Source organism: Urocampus carinirostris, chromosome 20 (genome assembly GCF_059441175.1).
Source record: "Urocampus carinirostris isolate Australia breed hairy pipefish chromosome 20, RoL_Ucar_1.0, whole genome shotgun sequence".
NCBI classification, from domain to species: Eukaryota; Metazoa; Chordata; class Actinopteri; order Syngnathiformes; family Syngnathidae; genus Urocampus; species Urocampus carinirostris.
Window position 1 is genome coordinate 13,431,798 of NC_142368.1, and position 19,270 is coordinate 13,451,067.

General features: G+C 41.0%; 1 protein-coding gene and 1 long non-coding RNA gene across 2 annotated transcripts; one reads left to right on the forward strand and one right to left on the reverse strand.

Annotated features, from left to right (window-relative positions):
* Positions 1 to 927: 927 nt before the first annotated feature.
* LOC148346300 (calmodulin-1) lies at positions 928 to 16,105 on the reverse strand. The gene is made up of 6 exons (XM_088325689.1): positions 15,990 to 16,105; positions 9,611 to 9,641; positions 8,050 to 8,193; positions 5,011 to 5,117; positions 4,804 to 4,939; positions 928 to 2,707 (listed from the first exon to the last, which is right to left on the reverse strand). The coding sequence occupies exons 1-6, from the start codon at positions 15,990 to 15,992 to the stop codon at positions 2,679 to 2,681; spliced, it is 450 nt and encodes a 149-aa protein (XP_088181815.1). The 5' UTR covers positions 15,993 to 16,105; the 3' UTR covers positions 928 to 2,678.
* On the forward strand, positions 6,618 to 7,663 carry LOC148346301 (uncharacterized). The gene is made up of 3 exons (XR_015848355.1): positions 6,618 to 7,068; positions 7,127 to 7,533; positions 7,594 to 7,663. It is a non-coding gene; the product is annotated as an uncharacterized LOC148346301 (long non-coding RNA).
* Positions 16,106 to 19,270: the final 3,165 nt, after the last annotated feature.

The window sequence follows — 19,270 nt, forward strand, 5'->3', positions numbered from 1 at the left end:
AGAGAGAGAAACAAAAGGGGCGAGAGAGAGAAACAAAAAGGGGCGAGAGAGAGAGAGAAACAAAAAGGGGCGAGAGAGAGAGAGGAACAAAAAGGGGAGAGAGATAAAGAAAAGGGGCGAGAGAGAGAGAGGAAGAAAAGGGGCGAGAGAGAGAGACAAAGAGAGAGAGGAAGAAAAGGGGCGAGAGAGCGATACAAGGACAGTGTCTTTCTTCGAGGCACCTTTCTTTGGCAACATCAAGTTGACATATTTCAACCTGCAGCTTGTCTTTCTCTTGCGCTTCTCTGAGTGTTGTCTCGCGGGCCGGATTCAATCCCTTAGCGGGCCTGATGTGGCCCGCGGGCCGCCTGTTTGACGCCTCTGCCCTACTGCTTCACAAAATGGGCGTGGCCAACCACAATACCACACACTCATCCAATCAGAGAGCCCCAAATTAAATTGATATTACAATAAATCAATCTGGAGGAGAAATACCTGGAAAAACCATTTCTTTGGTCCTACTTTTCCCCCCATGCGTCTTTTTTAGCGCAGCTTCTTTCCAAAATGGGCGTGGCCAAGCACGATACCCGATACCGAGACTCTGATCAGTGTCAAGTTGCGTCCTCCGCAGTACGGCTTCGTTTTACGCTTGAAATATTTACGTTCTTAATTTAACCGGCTCGGGTATCGTTTCTCCGAGATCAAGCCACGCCCCTTCCAGTCCGAGCCACGCCCACTTTTCTAGAAACTGAAACTGGACGACGCGGGTTATAAATAGCATCCGTGTGGGAAGAGCATTAGCATGGTCAGGAGCACTCGCTAAAAACTCCCACTTGCCCAAAAAAATAAAAAAATAAAACATACCCTGTTGCCTAGCAACTGCCCTAGTTTTCACCAGAGTGCTATCTATGCAAATGTAGCCCCGCCCCCAACGACAGTGCACGTGCGGATGCTTACAATCGTTTATTATCGGACAAAAATACAGATTTCGTTTATGCAACAAAGCTTAGAAAATAAAAATCATTCAACCAAAAAAGAGAGACAAAAGACGTCCATAAAGTTTATGAATTTTATTTGAAAAAAAAAAAAAACAAAAAAAAAAAACTATAGCATGTACAACTTGGAATGAATGTAAACTGAACTCATGCGAGTCAAGAAACAGAAAAGAAAAAAAAAGTGAAGGCCAGTGATTCTCTTTTGCAAGAAAACAGGACAAAAAAAAAAAAAAAAGTAAAAGAACATGAAAGAAGTAAGCTCACCGTAAGACTTTTGAAGTTCCCCCCTCCTCCTTCTAAAAAGGGATGGGACTATTAAGATGGTCATTCATATTCAACCCGAAAACAACAAAAAAAAGAAACATGCTAAAATGTTTTTTTTTTTTTAGTTAGTTTTTACATCCCCCCCGATTTTGTGAAGAATAACAACCGGGAATATTCTCTTGTTAACATAAACGGGTTAATCTCCGTGTAACACCCCCCAAATTTTTTTTTAAAAAACAACAAGGGGACAGCGTTAAGTGGAATCTGCACGCTTGGGGTTGTAGTTTTGTATGTACTCTGGTTTTCAAACTTGCATGCACAAACGAAAAAAAGAGAATGAGAAGCCGTTGAGTTATTGTTTAGTGGGATCAGCACACTGGGGGGCAGGGGAGAGAGGGGTTTTGGTGTTCTGACCTCGGGTAGTTTTGTATGTACTTCGGTTCTCGAACTTTAGCGAGCATTAGGAACAGAAATAAATGAAGAAATGAGCAGTTTCAATTTTGATTCACTCCAAAGAAAAACTGTTAAGGGGACCTTTTGCTGGAGTTGGGGTGGTAGTTTTGTACGTACTTCAACTTTTGAAGCCCTAGTTTTTGCGTTAATGGGAAAATCTGGATGAATCATTTGATGGAATTGCCATGGGGTCGGGGCATTCTCCCTGGGGTAGTTTTGTATGTCCTGTGATTCTTACTCTATGCACAAAAACAGAAATTAGGAGCCAAAACTTTTCCTTGGGTCGGAAATTTGGTACGAGGTAATTAGTAGAATCTGCACTTGATGTGTTAGGTTGTAGTTTTGTATGTACTCCATTTCCCAATGTTTTATACAAACAGGGAAAATAAGAAGCAGCCCCAATTTTTTCCTCGACTCGGAAAATAATTGTTAAGTGGAACCGGCACGTGGTGGATGGTAGTTTTGTATGTGTTCTTGAGCTTGCAGGAATAAAGAACATTAATCCACAAAAAATATCAAGAAAAGAGCAGCCACAACTTTTGTTTTAGTAGGGAAATCCGTATTGTTTAGTGGACTTGGCAAGCTTTTGGGAAGGGATGGTGAAGGGTAGTTTTGTATGTGCTCTGGTTCTCAAAACTTTTGCATGCACAAAGAACAAAAAGGAAAAAAAAGAAATGCCCCGAAGTTTGCTTTAGCAGATAAAATTGGTATTCGTCGTTGCTACCGATACTAAATTGATTTCCGGAGGGAGGGGGCAGGGACAGGATCACTAACTGTCTTTTTTTTCATGCAGATATTTTTCCGTTTTTTTCCCCGTGTGGACAGAAGGATATCGTATTTCAACATTCAATAATTTTCTATACAGAAACAGTATGAATAAATGATTTTTTTTTTTCGTTTATCTCCAAGAGAGAGGTAAGTAAAACGTTTGGATTTTTTTTCCCATTTTTTTTCTTTTCTTCTAAGAGGGGGAGGGGCGGGACGGCTTCACTTTGCGGTCATCATCTGTACAAACTCTGCAGAGACAAAAAGAGAAAGAAAAAATAATTTTATAAGCTGTGTTTGAGCATGTAATAAATGTGTAATAAACACTGGCAGGGAAATGGAGTGCGCGGAGGAGAAAAATGGGCCAATTCACTTAATGGTGTGTGTGTGGGGAGGGGCGAGAGATAAACCAGATGAGGGCAGTCCCTGTTGTGTGGGGAGGGACGGAATTTCATGTTTTTGACAACAAGAGCTTGTGCGCCAATTTGAGGTTTGTAACTATGTATTTCCAAAACAAAAGACAAAGAAAACAAACAATATTTGTATGTATTTCAACCTTTCAGTCGAGTTCAAATGCATCTTTGACGTCTATAGCCGTCAATGGACTTTTGACGTGACAACAAAGATAACACTTTGGTGCAAACAGAAAAAAACGGGAAAAAACTTAACTCTGACATCTATCTAGCAGTTATTGGCATTTGACAGGACACCAAATAATGTTTCATTGAAAATGAAAGTCAACAAGGGGCTTCAATAAAAAAAACCCAAAGAACAAACAAACATTTCTCAAAATGCCCGTCAACTACGATATTCGCAAATAGACGGTGCCACGACATGCCAGCATTTCTATTTCAACGCCAATTGGTGAATTGAGAAATAGGGTCATACTAAAAATGTCCAAGATTTTGGTGATTTGTGATATTTGCTTTATAACATATGGTGTAACGACATTGTTTTTAATTCAACAGTAATCTTTGAGCGTTTTTGCGTCAGGAAGTAGTTACATGAATAAGTTGCATCCGGCCTACTAGGGACAATTGTTACACTGATGTGACCCTCGGTGAAAATTAATTTGCCACCCCTTCTGTACACTGATAGCAACAGCCGCCAGATGGAGGTGCTGTATTTGAGATGCATAAGGATGCTGCTCCTGGTAACCAGAACCACCTATTTCATACGGGGGAGCAAACCCTAATCGGAAAGAAACAGAGGCGTGTTCAGGAGAGTGAGTGATTGCTATCGCGAGCTATCGCTAGCTTCTGAACGGCCAGTGATTATTGAGCGCTCGCGTGCCCAAGTAATCACGGGAGAAAGACCGCTTACTTTGATTTCCAACATGGCGTCGACAGTGCAGAAGATGGAGGATCTCACCCTGTCGAGTGCTGTTGGCGATGTAATATAACGTCTTACATTGCCTGGTAATGTTTGTGAACAATGCAAGACAGGTATGACCCTTCCACTGCGTTTAGGATAACCTTAACTGTGTCAATATGCGAACTGTCGCTCATATCAGCCAACTCGCTCAAAGCAAGCTGTAGAACGAAATCCATTGTACTGTCGTCGGCCATTTTGGATCAGTAAGGCAATCACAGTGAGCGATTACAAAACGTTCAGCAGTGCGCGGCAAGCGATTATCAAGAGACTACATGTCTGATCACTCTCCTGAACACGCCTCAGGCTCTGCCAGTTTTTGCTTGTCCAAGACACACCAAAGGAAGTGGTGCCTGACCACCTAATAGGTTAAGGAATACATGAAATTTAAATATGAGAGAGAGAGAAAGAGAAAGAGAAAGAGAAAGAGAGAGAGAGAGAAAAGAGGAGCGAGAGAAAGGAGAAAAGAGAAAAAAAGAGAGAAGAGAAAAGAGAGAAGAGAAAAGAGAGAAGAGAAAAGAGGAGAGAAAAAAGAAAAAAAAAGAGAAAAGAGGAGAGAAGAGATAAGGAAAGAGAAGAGAGAAAAGAGGAGGTGGAGAGAGGAGAGGAGAGAGAAGAGAGAGAAAGAGAGAGTGGAAGAGAGGAGAAGAGAGACGAAAGCAGGGGAGAGGAGAGGAGAAGAGAGGAGAGAGAGAAGAGAGGAGAGAGAAAGAGGGGGGGGGGCAGACAGAGTGGCACAGAGAGAGACGAATACAGAGAGAGGGTGAGCAATGGAGCTAAAGAGAGACATATAGAAACACGATATAAACATAAAGATGTATCGATTTATAGATAGAAAAAGCCGTATAAAAGATAATATGTCAAGTCTTTAAATCAAAGGAATGGGCAAAAGAAACCCATTTTGTCAATTCCCTGCCAGCGGAGTACTTTTGACGTCTCTAATCGTCAACAGCATTCAATGTCCCTCGTTTCTCACCTTCGTAGTTGACCTGTCCGTCTCCGTCAATGTCGGCTTCTCTGATCATCTCGTCCACCTCCTCGTCCGTCAGCTTCTCCCCCAAGTTCGTCATGACGTGACGCAGCTCGGCGGCGCTGATGTAACCGTTGCCGTCCTGAACGGGGAGTCCGTTCGTTAGTCCGAAAACCAGAACCCGTCCGGATTTTCAGTTCGTCTCCTACGTACCTTATCGAATACCCGGAAGGCCTCGCGGATCTCCTCCTCGCTGTCCGTGTCTTTCATTTTCCTCGCCATCATGGTCAAGAACTCCGGGAAGTCGATGGTGCCGTTACCTGCGGACAAACGTCGGGGTTTTCCTGTTTAATCCCGGCGCCGATTTTCGGGAAAAGTGGACTCTGTTAAGCCAATGAAAAAAAAAAAAAAAATCCTCGCTTTCTCCGGTCGAGAACATTTAAGTTCCTCGTGAGTTGATGACAATTCAGGGGGTACCATTATTGAAACATTATGTCTCTCTCATTGAAATTGATAACACTCGCTTTTAACAGTCTTGCTACTTTACTGATTTGCATGATGCATTGTGTTCTGCAGCTTGATCGGTTGAACAGTCGAATTTAGGTCTTTAACGTTGCCAGTTAAGATGTACATGTTTGTAAAAACAAATACGTATGTGCCAAAAAGGGGGCGGGGCTTTTGATTTCAGGGATTTTACCCAAAGGTGTGGACGAGGGAAAGAGCGGCCATCTTGGCGACTCAGCTGGCATCATTTGGAGAGAGATCATCCTTCCTGACAACACGTGTTGGGAATCGAATGTGACGGAGTGTGTTTATTGCCAATAATGGCTCGCGAGAGTGTCAGAAACTGAAAATCGGACACGTTTTTAATTTATATCTTACTAAACTAAAACCAGTCGACTTAAAACAGTTGGTTTCTCAGTTTTTTTCCGATAAAAAAAGTAAAGGAGAAAGAGGCATTTCATTTATTAAAAATACAAATAGGAAAAAAAGGCATGAAGGAAACGGGGTCCTAATATTATTTTTAATCTTGCTAATTTTACTTAAGTCTTTTAGATAGATGGATAGATAGATACTTTATTCATCCCCGTAAGGAAATTCACAATTCCAGCAGTATCCTTGTGTTGAAAATAAAATAATAATAAAAGAAAAGAAATGGAATACAGAAATACCCAATATAACGTGTTGATATAGAGCAGGGGTGGCGAACACGCGGCTCTGGAGCCGCATGCGGCTCTTGGCCAATAAGAATGCGGCTCTATGCCTCGTCATATTTTCTATATACTGCGGCTCTTTGCCTCGTTTCATTTCCCCCCCTCTTAAAACACACTAGATTCCATCAGAGTTAAAAACAATATTTTGAAATTAATTTGGCAGATTTGTTGTTTTTATGCTGCTCCCGACACATAACCGACTACCAGTCATCTGCGTAGGTTACGTCTAATGCCGGTCAGTGCGTGGCGTGGCTCTTTGACTCTCAGTTAAAAATTTCAGCTCTTTGTGTCAAACTTGTTCGCCACGACTGATAGAATATTTAAATAGTGCAACATAAAATACACACTGTAATAAAAATGTTATGACATGTTTATCCCGGAGTGACACTTTTGTAATCAATGACAAAAGAAAATTAAATGCGTACAAATAAATCAATGAATTTGGAAAAAGAATAAAGCTCACAAGTTCCTTTTTGTTCAAGTGAGTCGTGATTAAAAACTCAATTCAAAAAGACCTGATGGAATTACACCGAGAGGTCTGGGACACTTGGGATTAGCCCTGGGGTGGGACAGACGGGCGGCGGCTGGAGGGAGGGGGATTGCACAGATTAGACAACTAACTACAGCGTTGTATAAAGGAAGACAAAAAGCGTGTTCCTCTACAAGGGGGGGAAAAAAGGGATGCAGTAACGTGATGGGGGAGATTGCCGTGCAACGATCACGCCCCAAAAGCGGCGTTACTAGCTTTTGGGAGGGGCTGTTTGAGAGCAGAGTGAGTGGGAGATGGTGCGATTGCACTTAAGAGGCGCACTGACACAAAGCGGGGATGGCCGAGGCTCATCGTCAACGAGGCGCTCTTTCTTTCTTCCTTTCATCCGACCCTTGATGGCGTTCTACCTTTTATGACGCAACCATCAAACCAGGCGAGTTTTTTTTTCTAAACCGTTTAGAACTGCCCAAATTGTATCGTTTGAACGGCCCCGTTCTGCGCCGCCGCCGTCAACCGGCTTCCATCTCGCAGCCGCTGATGTGCAAAAAAAGCGAAGAGAGGCCTTATGTAAGCACTTTTATTTTCCATTACTAGCTTCATTGCCGTCTGACCTAGATTGCATCAGCCTAGGGAGGCGGAGGCAGAACGAAAGGGGGAAGGTTTAGAGGATGCTGAAAGGAAGCTGTGGTCGCCCACCAGTGGCAACAATTGATTCCTCGCATAGACTGAATCTGATCAACGGACATCGTGTGGCCCATCTCACGACAATCGGTCAGGAATTCGAGCGAAACGGTATCGAGTACACCAGGGAAGCCAACGTTTTCCAAGCAGAGAACTACTCCCCCCAACCCCGACTAATTAGCGCCAATGGCTATCAATTTGACATGCATTTCTAATTACAATTTATCATGGTATAGTTCAGAGGCATCAACACAGCCCAGAAAATCATGGGCCGCGCTCTGCCCAGGCTGGAGGACATTGGTGACAACATTCAGGACTCCTCTCAACCTGGCCACTCACTTTTCGACTCAGGTAGTTGCTATAGATCCCTCATAACAACATATAAGATGCTCAAGACAGTTTCTTTCCCAGGGCCATTACCACCCTCATCAAGCACCGAAGACTGTGAAATTCTAAATCATGCAAAAACAGTGGCCCCAAATAAACTCGAAATCTAAATTCTGTCAAACAAGCCATTGTCGAGTTCTGTAAACGAAGCTACGACAAATGACACTGTGTCAAAGATAAGATTAGATTTAACGATCAGTGCATTACCTTAGAAATAATAAAATGGAGTTTAGCTTGACAGGATATATGCACAATTTTAAAATGTTTACAGTACATTAGCTAAGACTGCTTCCAGCAAACAAGCTCATCAAATCAATTCACATTAGTATTTTAGTTTTTGTTAATTACAAAAAAAAAAAAAAAAAAATAAAAAAAATAAAAAAAAAATTATCTTCTTTGTCCCAGGAAATTGAATGAGATCATTTGTAGGTGGTTAGAAGGAAACTGGGAAAAAGTGATATCTCCCAATGATGTACTGACCGTCAGCGTCCACCTCGTTGATCATGTCCTGCAGCTCGGCCTCGGTGGGGTTTTGCCCCAGCGACCTCATGACGGTGCCCAACTCTTTAGTGGTGATGGTGCCGTCGCCATCCTTGTCGAATAAGGAGAAAGCTTCCTTGAATTCTGGAGGTGGGAGGAGGACAACGTTAGCGCTCGTCATGTTGGGACACAAAAATTTGGAATTGTTCACAATTTATCAAACAAAAAGCAACATATTCGGGGCAATTAGTAGAAACATTAATGATGATACTCTGTTTAGGTTTTTTGTTGTCCGGGTGGTTATGTTTGGAATTCCGGATCTATTTTTTTCCTAATCATATTTCTCACACCAATTATAAATTCAATAGAAAATAGCACTCACATAACCCATAGATATACCACTTTTTTTTTTAAAACTGCAGAAAAATCTGTACCATAATTTCGGGACTATAAGCCGCACCCGATACATTTTAAAGGGGGTGGGGGTGTACATATATAACTAGCATCTGAATATAAACGGCATTGTCCCCGATGCAGGTCAGTTTATGCTAATTCATGTCGAAAGCGAGTTAACCCATATAAAACTCCTATGGCGTTTATAGTGCGGTTGAGACTTGAGTCTTCCTCGACACCACCTGTCTTATCCCTACAGTTTCTGCTCACGCGCCCCCTGGCGGTGGTTAGAAAAAAGGCATACATTCGCCGCAGGGTTGAAATTGTGCGACAATAGTTTTGGCTTATAGTCCGCAAAGTAAAGTAATTTGATTAAAAAGCATAATGTGTATTATTTTAGCAATGTATAAAACTAAAAAGGAGTACTAAAAAGCATGAGGTAGAATACAAAATACAGAAACTCAATGTGATCAAGACTAACTTTAAATCTCAATTTTTGCCTTTCCTTTTGGGTACTAGAGCAAAATGGCCAACAAAGGTGTCAGCTACCTCTAGGTGACGCTCATGTTATATGAAATAATTGTTAATTACTCGACACCAGTATTGTAAAAAACAAAAAAGCCTGTTTATGACATTTAAACAGTAAGCAAAAATAAATAAGTATTTGTTTTATGAAATGAATAAGGTTTTTGTTGACCACCACGAGGTGCTGTCCCTTTCAGGTTGCATGCATTGTTATCGCTATGCTTGGAATTCTGATTCTAGTTATTTCAGTGGAATCAAAAATTGTCAAACATTCCTTTCCCGAAAATTTGCAGGAAAATGTCAACTTTGTTAAAGCAAAGATGTTAATCAAACTTTATCAAAAAAATATTAAAAGATTTAAGTGCATGAATGGTAAAAACATGATTTAAACAAAGCTCCTAAATTTGTTAGCATGCACCTTAGAGCCTTAGCAAAAGCTAATTAGCACCAAAGTATTATTTATGTCTGCTACATAAATATGAAGACTGAAACTTCTCTGCTAAACGCTGTTCATTTTGCAACGCCTATGAACCAGAGTGCAAAGTCCCCCTATTATTCTTTTATTATTGCACGCTGAGGTAAGAGCGGCATTATGTAACGGCAGCAGAAGAGGGGGAAAAAAGCTTCATTGACTAAATTGTACCTGCAATCTGCTCCTCTGTTAGTTGGTCGGCCTGCGGAATAGAGAAAAAAAATAGAGGGAGGGATTTAGCGGGGGTGGCAAACAAACAAGTTACTCAGCACGCACATTTTCCTAACGCGCCGATGTAGCGGTCATCACATTCCACGGCAACACCGGAGACCGTATTTCCGGACTCCGAGCCGATTTGGGGATCTGGTGCTTTTTTTTTTCACCGTTTCCCTTTCTAGCCACTAGGCTGCAGGCTAGGGTTACCACAGGCCTTTCCAGTAACTTATCTCGCTAGTTGTCGCCTACACCGGCTCCAGCAAACTCCAGCTACTTGCTCTTCAGCTGAATCCCATTTTTTGGGCATCTTCCGTATACATTTCCCCAGAGTTTCCTTCTTTAACCGATTATGTTGGCCGTTAGGCTGTAGGCTATTGCTAGCCAATATAATCTTTGTTAACCGGTTTGTGTAAAAAAAAGCTTGCTCTTACAGTTTAATAGGAATATAAATGAAAATGGTCTGCATTTATATAGCGCTTTTCAAGTTGAGTTAGTTCAATAAATCAATCTTTGTTTTCGCTAACGAGGTTTCACACCAGCTTTCATGTCATGTCGCAGGTTAAAATTCTGAAAATATGGATATAGGCTTCTCAATTTACACTCTCAAGACACTTGAGACAAAAATAAGAGCAACCCAATACTTGGCTTGATATGACCCATAACAACCCAATTGCTTGGCTTGTTCTAAACAAAATACCCAGAAAATTTTATGTAAAAAGAACCCATTTTAGGGGTGTTATCTTAAACAAAAAGATTCTTATTTTATTCAGATCTTGGATGATTTCCCCCCCTGCATTTCCATGAGGGTAGTGAACTATTATCACACACAGTCGCTTTAGATCGATGCAATTTGCAAAAGCGCTCAAATCAACAAATCAGTACCAGTACTTCTTTTCCAATTAGGGATATAATTGGAAAAATATCCAAGCTTTATCTATGCTCATGCTGGGTTTTACGGTAAACAGCGAAGACGCATTGTTCTCAACAATGGACGTATTCAGTACATAATTTGACCTTTTAACTCAGCTAGACGAAAAACAAAATGCCTCATGATTCAATGAGGCAAACAACAAGTTGCCTCAGCAGTGATCATAAGATTAGCTGAGGGGATTCGATAAAATGTGGCGATCTGTGTATTTTTATTTGCCACTTCCTGCTTTGCAAAATGGAAACGTCAAGCGGCAAACTGACATTGTTTTAGAGACTGGGCTACGACCTTGTTGCCATCGCCCTCTTGTGGTCATTTTGCAATACATTATCGAGCGGAAAAGAACACAAACACTTATTAGCATACAATTTCATTGTATTTAACTTGGCATCTCATTGTACGAAAAGCCTTTTTACATTGTCGTGTAACACAATATGAACTTCCCAAGAATGTGAATGTGCTTGTGGTGTATAAGTAGACAGGGCACAATTCAATTCAGTAGGATTGCGATTAAAATCAAAGGGGTACAATTCATTTCGGAAAGCTTTTCTGTCAATTTTTCCTCTATCAGAATGAATTTCCCATTAGTGAAAATGTGCCCAAATATTTAAGATGCCTTTCCTGGGGTAATTAGATTTAGTAAATTCAGACTTTAGACATAACTGTCGAAATCTAAGCTCGCAAATTGAGATCCATGGGCACTCCTGCTCTAGAGCCAGATTGACAAACTAATGTTAAGGTAACAGCTAATCACCCAGCCTACCACCTTAGGGTGCAATTTATGCTCTCTCTCAATGACAAACACATAAGCTTTATTGATGATTTTTTTTGTTATTATAAGAGCTTATGTATCAGTCTCCGCCTGAACATGCTTCCCTAAAAACAAGTTAACTACACTTTTTACGCCATCTCTTAATCACGCACACGCTTTTCTACCCTGGACTTTTGAAAATCTCTATTATCAACGGTCTTGATTCACAGTCATGTTGGGACCTAAAAGTTAGCAGAGCTGCCATTGTAAAGTTATTCTTCCTCCTTCAGTGGCTTCACAGTCGGTCGATTATAAATCCGAAGGCGCAGCGACTGTAAGGTCCGAGACAAAGGGAGGGAAGATAGGGGAAAGAGGCTCGGCTGTATCTGAACCTTAATGAATCGAATAAATAAAAATGCCAATACCGGTATCTGTGAAATCCCCAAATTTCGGTGCCAATGACTGGCCCGCCTGAAAATCGGTTGATTGCCCTCTACTTCATAATAATGCAAATGTGGGACTATTTTTAAGATTTGCGATGCATTCTTACTAGCACTGGATGTACAGAGTGTACAGTGTGATTCTGATTCAGTAGGATTGTGATTCAGGTCAACAGTAACCAAAGCAATTTGGTCGTAGTTTTACCCTGTATCAGAATTAATTTCCCAATAATGTGAACGTGCTACTCTCTTCCCTGTTAGGACTGCTAACCAGAATCGATATCGGCTCATTAGCAAACTGGAAAAAGCTTGCTAATTTGTATCACCCATGTTGAAGAGAAAATTCCAAAATTATGCAGGACGTGTGGCCCTTGAGGACTGGAGTGACCAGGTCTGTGCTATTTGAATGAATTTCCTAATAATGTGAATGTGCCAGAATCTTCAAGATACGTCTGAACATACAGAATATATCGCTGCTAGGGCTGCATCCCCAGGAGTGGACAGGGCGTGGGTTCTTTTCCAGTGAGTCATTTCTATGATCGCTTCCCTTGGATAGGGTCCAAAGTGCCAGGTCTTGGAAAGCGTCGCAGCACATCATTTTTTCCTCTTGGATATTTCCGCCAAAAGGAAATTCCCTGCGATTTACGATCCAGGTTGCACTTGGATGTATTGGAGGGGAGGGGGGTAAATCAGTGAGCCAGCCACACCCACTGTGGCCTAAACAGCCCGTCCATCAGCAATGCAGTCAAAAGAAGACCGCAGCAAGGCTAAAGCTAGTTCACTGGGCCAGGTTGGCTCGAGTTTCCCACTTGCACTCTTAGGCTGAGGTCAAACGGTAGATGTCGAGTCACCGTTAGAGTGGAAGGTGCAAAAGCAGCTGTCACACTGGCAGATGGGCGTGACACAAATACACTCGCTCCATTCACTGGGACCGGCACACTCTTTCTTTTGTGAGGAAGCTCCACAAAAAGAAAGCCAGGCCTTGTGGGCCCGGTCCAGAAATGAGGGGGTGGAATAAGCATAAACGCCACCAGCTTTCCCCGACCTCCCCCCTGCGGACAAGGCCGCTCCGCCATATGGCCGGCGGCACTCCCCGGCACCCTCGGCGAGGTGTCGCGTAAATTATTCAGGCCGGGCGCATCGGGTGTCCTTCAAGTTACAAAACACTCACCGGGAAACAAGAGCGGAGGCCGAAATGGGATCGCCGTGTTCGATACACCGCAGAGGGAGAGGGCACAGAGGGGAGGGGGGCTATAGTGATGCGGACAAGAGGCTTAAACTTGGAGGGAGGCGGGCGATAACCAGCCACATGGAAGATACTGTAAATAGGACATGGGGGCGGTGGGAATACAAGGTAACTTGCTAGAATGAAACTTAGATGATCCTTACTCAGAATACATCCCTTACATTTTCATTTTGGCTGTTACTCATCCTGTACAGACTATTATGAGAAGCAACCAACATCCTTCTGACAAGCTGTCGACTTATCAGTAACATTGCACCCTTCTGGCAAAACATTGAGCCACAGACTGCCAAGAGTGCACTTTTGTTCATTCCTCACCCTGTATAAAAATTATGAAAAGCAAATAACATCACTAGCTTCAAAGCAGTCGAATTCTCAGTATCATTGCACATTATGCCGAAAATTGAAAAACTAATTTCCAATAGGGCTTTAATGCTCTTGCCCTGCAGAGACAGCTGTGAGGAGCAACAAACATCACCTCCTTCTAAAGTTATCAAACATTCTATAGCGCTGCTGCATTCCGGCAAAATATTGATCTAGATTCCGACAGTGCACTCATACTTCTTGTTCCTCGCCCTGTAAAGGACCATGAAGAGAAACATATACTATCACCTCCTTACAAGCGGTCTACTTTACAGTATTGCAGAAGCATTCCGCCAAAATTTGATCAATGGACTAAAAGTGTATTCATGCTTTTACTCGTTCCTCAATCTGTAAGAATTATTAATGGAAATGATGAATAACCTTTTTATTCAGTATCGCGGCAATATTCTGGAAAGATATCCAGTCAGAGATTTAAAACATTTTGCTTGTTCCTCGCACAGTAAGGATCATTGCAGCATTCCTGCCTAAACCGATGAAATTCCAACTGAGAACTTACTGTATGCGTTTGCTCATTCCTTACACTGTAAAGACCATTATAAAGCACGACCTACGTCACCTTCTTATGAAGTAACAATGCATTAATGTTGTAAAATATTGAACAATAGACTTCCTACAATGCACCCATGCTTTTGCTGTTAAAGACAATTTTACAGAACATCTCCTCGTAATTCAATATCATTATACTATTCCGGCCAAATGACGACCTATACTTTCATCAGTGCACTTTTGCATGTTTCTCACCCTGTAAAAAACATTTTAAGAACAACTTAACATCACCTCCTGATTCAATACAATTCCAGTGCTTTAGCAAAGTATTGAACCACAGACTTCCAACAACGCAGTCATTATTTTGCTCATCCTTTGCCCTGTAGGGACCCTCAACTTCTCAGTAACATTGCACCATTCTAGCAAAATAGTGTTCAACGAACTTACAACAGTGACCACAAGCTTTGGCTCATTCCTCACCCTATGAAAACCATTTTAAAGAATGACTGACATCAACCCCCTTCCTTTTCGGGATCATTGCACAGTGATTGCAAAATATTCACTCCCATCACACCATCGGTTTCATACTTTTTGTTTTTGTTCATTCTACACCCTGTAAGGACCAATATGTTCAGCAACCATCACTACCTTCTCATCATTGGACGGTTCTTGACAAATATTGGTCCATAGAATACCCCCAGTTAACTACTTCCCATGTGTGCTTCTTATCTGGATAGAGGAACATCTAACATCTCTTATTAATTCATATAATTGCACAGATCTTGAAAAATATTGACCAATATCATGCCAACGATGTCATACTTTTCTTTATGGTTTCATTCTGCGCCTATAATGACCATAAAACAACTTTCAAATCTTCAATATTCAGAACCATTGCAGTTGAAGCAAACACCACCAACTACTTCATTTTTTGCTCGTTCCTGGCCCTATAATGACCATTATATAGATACGTTATTATAAGGAACCAATAGCATCTCCACCTCCCTATTCAGTATCCTTGCAGAGTTTTTGCAAAATATAGACCCATATCACACCCTTGATATAATAACCTTCTTCCTTTTACACATTCTTCGCCCTGAAATGACTATTATGAGGAACAACTAACATCACCTTGATCAGTATCATTGCAATTTTCTTACTAAAATATTCAACCATATTGGGCCCACGATGTCATACTTGACTTTTTGTTCCTTACCTCGCCATGTACGGCTCATTTTGAGGAACAACTAACATCTCCACCTCCCTATTCAGAATCAGGGCAGTTTTTGCAAAATATTGACCCAAATCACACCCGCTATATCATAATTTTCTTTCTTTTCCACATTCCTCGCCCTGAAATGTCTATGATGAGGAACACCTATCACTTTTTTCTTGATCATTGCACAGTTCTTACTAAAATATTAAACCATATTGGGCCCACGATGTCACACTTTTCCTTTTTGTTCCTTACCTCGCCATGTAAGGACCGTTATGAGGAACAAGTGACATCACCTCCATTTTCAGCATCAATTCAAGTTTCTTTTTTTTTTTAAAACCAGATATTGATCTACAACATTGCCACAATTTCTACCATAGATGACATCAATGCCATCTCCAAAACCTGTCAGTGGGGGACTTATGGGGGGGAAGAGGAAATAGAAGGCGTAGAAATTAAAAGACTCCTTGGGCAAAGTTCCACGCCATCTCCCACGCTTCTTGTATGTCCTTAAAGAGAAATCATGTCTCGGATAACGGTAACATAGGCGTCCCCTCTCCTCTTCCAAAATGGCGGCGCTGGTGAGTTTCTAAAGCGTTATAACCCGATTCGAATTCATTTCGATTTCGCCTCCCACTTCCACGGCTGTCGGAATTGCACAGTTAAGCGCAATTTAAACCACGTTAATTCGACGTTAACGTACACGAATTATTTGGATTAAATAAATGATAAATGAAGTGGGTTTTATGGCGGCCATTTTACGCCTAATACGAAACCGCTTTGGCACTCAAAATACATTTGGGAGAAATGTTTTAGCTTAACCGCTAGAATTGAATCCTGGCACGAATTCGACTTAAATGAGGAGGATTATAAAATATACACATACCATGTCGGATGGATTGTGTGCTTCTCGGTGTGTGGATGCAGACTAGGAATGTGCTCGTCCCTTCGATGGTGCTCGTCTAGCCGGGGGGGAGCGTGTATATCACCGCCGATTCCTCAGGAAGGGAGGGGGGGGATGTAAACGTATCCCTCCGCCGACTGAAAAGCCGACTACTAACTTCCTGATTGTACATCAATGCCAATCAATTTAAATTATTATCATTTAAATACTCCTTTGCTATATGTATTGTGATTTTTTTATGAATATTTTTATGATAATAAAAAAAATAAATCTTACATAATTCAAACCCTGTGTTGCCCCACAACTTCGTCTGTGACCCACTGTATTGTAATTATTTTTAGAATTAAAATCCTATAAAATACAACAATATTAAACATCCCTCAAAAGTATTTCCTCTCATTTGTGACTCATTTCGAAAGAATATAGCGACAAACTAAAGGGACTAGTTTACCACCGCGCAAGGATCTCGCCGTCATAGTAAGCTCCGCGGTGGAGGCAAGAGAATTTGCGGTACCCGGGCATTGTCAAATGTGTTCTGATTGGCTAGTCCAGACCCGCAATATTATACTCCATGTGTCGACGCTTCTCATTGGCCACGCGGGACCTGCATTGCACCAGGCAGCGGCGTTTGATGGGAATTTAATAAACATAAATTTAGAAAAGTTGGAAAGTCATTTAGCGTTTATTGACGCTTTATTTACAAAAATTTGACTTTGGATGGAAAAAGTGACCTTTTATTTGTTTTCTGTTTGATTTGTGGGGAGAATGAAGGCTTATTATCGCCTGCCACAAATGTGTGACTAAAAGTTGTATTTGTTACTCTCTTTATTAAAGTTTTTCTTATTATTTTGCTGACTAAACAACTTTTAATAGTGTTTCTCGTGCAACACAATATTGATATGTGCCCCTTCCAAAAACGCCAGTTTAGATTTGACTCTCTAGTGTCGCCTAGTGGCCGAAAAGCAGATGACGATCAAATTTGTAAATTGACATTACATTATCCATCCATCCATGATCTGCACCGCTTATCCTCAGTGGGGTCGCGGGGGTGCTGGAGCCCATCCCAGATTACAGTAGTAGTTATTTTTTAAATTATCAAGTTTTGCAGTAAAAAAAAAATAGAGGTAATAATTTTTCAAATAATAATAATGTCTTTTATTGTACAGGGTTTATACATTTTTTTCTTGGACCGATTCAAGCACTTTTCAAGGACTTTCAAAGACAATTTTCCTATGTTTCCAGTGCCATTAAAAGAAAAAAAATCCACGTTTTAGCCATTATTTGTATTTTCCATTTTCTAACCATCGTTCATTAAAACGGCAGCCTCCCGCCTTTACATGTCCTCTTGGGTGCAACGCTAAGGGGTTATGATGCTTCACATAACAACGCCATACAAACTAATGCCAGCTGCCGTTGATCATAAGAAATGAAATGGAAAATCGTAGTCGCCAGAAACTAGTGTCAACGGCATTTTTCAGCAGACTTATTTTTCTCCATTTGAGGCGTGGTCCATCGAGTCAGACTTCCAAGAAACATGGCAAAAAATTCAAGCATTTCCAAGCACTTCACCCAAAATTCAAGCACTTTTCAAGGACTCTCAAAGACATTTTCCCATGTTTCCAGTGCCGTTAAAAGAAAAAAAATCCATGTTTAAGCCATTATTTGTATCTTCCATTTTCTAGCCACCGTTCATTAGAACGGCAGCCTTCCGCCTTTAACTCTCCTCTTGGGTGCAACGCTGGGGGTTTAAAACAACGGCATACAAACTAATACCAGCTGCCGTTGATCATAAGAGAAGAAATGCAATACAAAATCGTAGAACCAGAAAGCAGTGTCAGCGGCATTTTTCAGCAGACTTATTTTTCTTTATTTGAGGCGTGGTCCATCGAGTCAGACTTCCAAGAAACATGGCAAAAAAATCAAGCATTTTTAAGCACTTCACCCAAAAATCAAGCACTTTTCAAACCTTGAAAACACAATATGAAAACTCAAGTCTTTTCGAGGATTTCAAGCACACGTACAAACCCTGCTAGTACCAAACTTCAGATTTTGTGAACTATCTGCTTTAAGACCCCATTTAGACCAAAAACAGACGTCTAGAATTTGGTTGTACAGTCTTCAATCCATTCAAACGTAGTCGCTAGTTTTCTTAGTGTATAACACTTCAAAATTTTTGGGGATTCAAATGAAGAAAAAAAACGCTAATTTGCAAATACTCTAACCAAATATAAATTGGTCTTTTCAACCTTTTCACCACATTTTGCTTCATTTTGGTGAATTCTTTTCATTAAAATTAGAAGGTTTGCAGTCTTTTGTACAACTCTAATATGAAAAATGTGTATCACCCTCAAAAGTTGGTTCTTAAAAAGACTTTTCTTCAACCAAGACAGAGAATAATGTGTATATTGCAGGTATTTCAAACATGTGGCCCGGGGGCCAATTGTGGTCCCTGGGATAATAGTTCGAGGTCGCGGAAATTGTATGAAATTTTGAGCAGCCAATGCAATTTACAGATTCATGTGTTACGAATTGATTTATTTTTATATTCATTCTTAATGTTTTGCATTTTAAGGTCTTGAGTAGAACATCAACTTGAGAACTTCTAGAGCGCTCATCTTGGGATCAAGAGGTCGCAGATTTGATTCCTGGCTCCTCTGTGTTATATGTGGAAGTGTCCTTGGGCAAGACACTGAATACCTAATGCCCCCAATAAGCAGGTAGGCGCCTTACATGGCTGACTCCCTATTGGTGTGTGAGTGTTTGTGTGAATGGGTAAGTGTGAAGCACATTGTAAAGCGCTTTGGGAGGTCTTCATTGACTTGAAAAGCGCTATAGAAATGCAGACCATTTACTATTTAGCATCTTGATTATCCTCAAAACGTTTGGAGGCTGATTCCCTATTGGTGTGTGAGTGTGTGTGTGGATGGGTAAGTGTGAAGCACATTGTAAAGCGCTTTGGGAGGTCTTCATTGACTTGAAAAGCGCTATAGAAATGCAGACCATTTACCATTCCTTATTTTAGCTTTATTTGCTTGATTATCTTTTTATTTGTTTAATGCCGCCTTGTTTTTCTAACTCATTCTTAGTAATGTTTACTTTTTTATAATAACTTGTTTTGCGTAGGAAAAAAAAAAATCTATTTTTGTATTTTATGAGCCAACAGTGATATATTGATGAGCCATGATGGGACTTTCAGATTTATGTTACGGTCTGTAGCCTTTTCTCTGAAAATGCTGGTCTACTCGTGATCCCAAGAGCCAAGA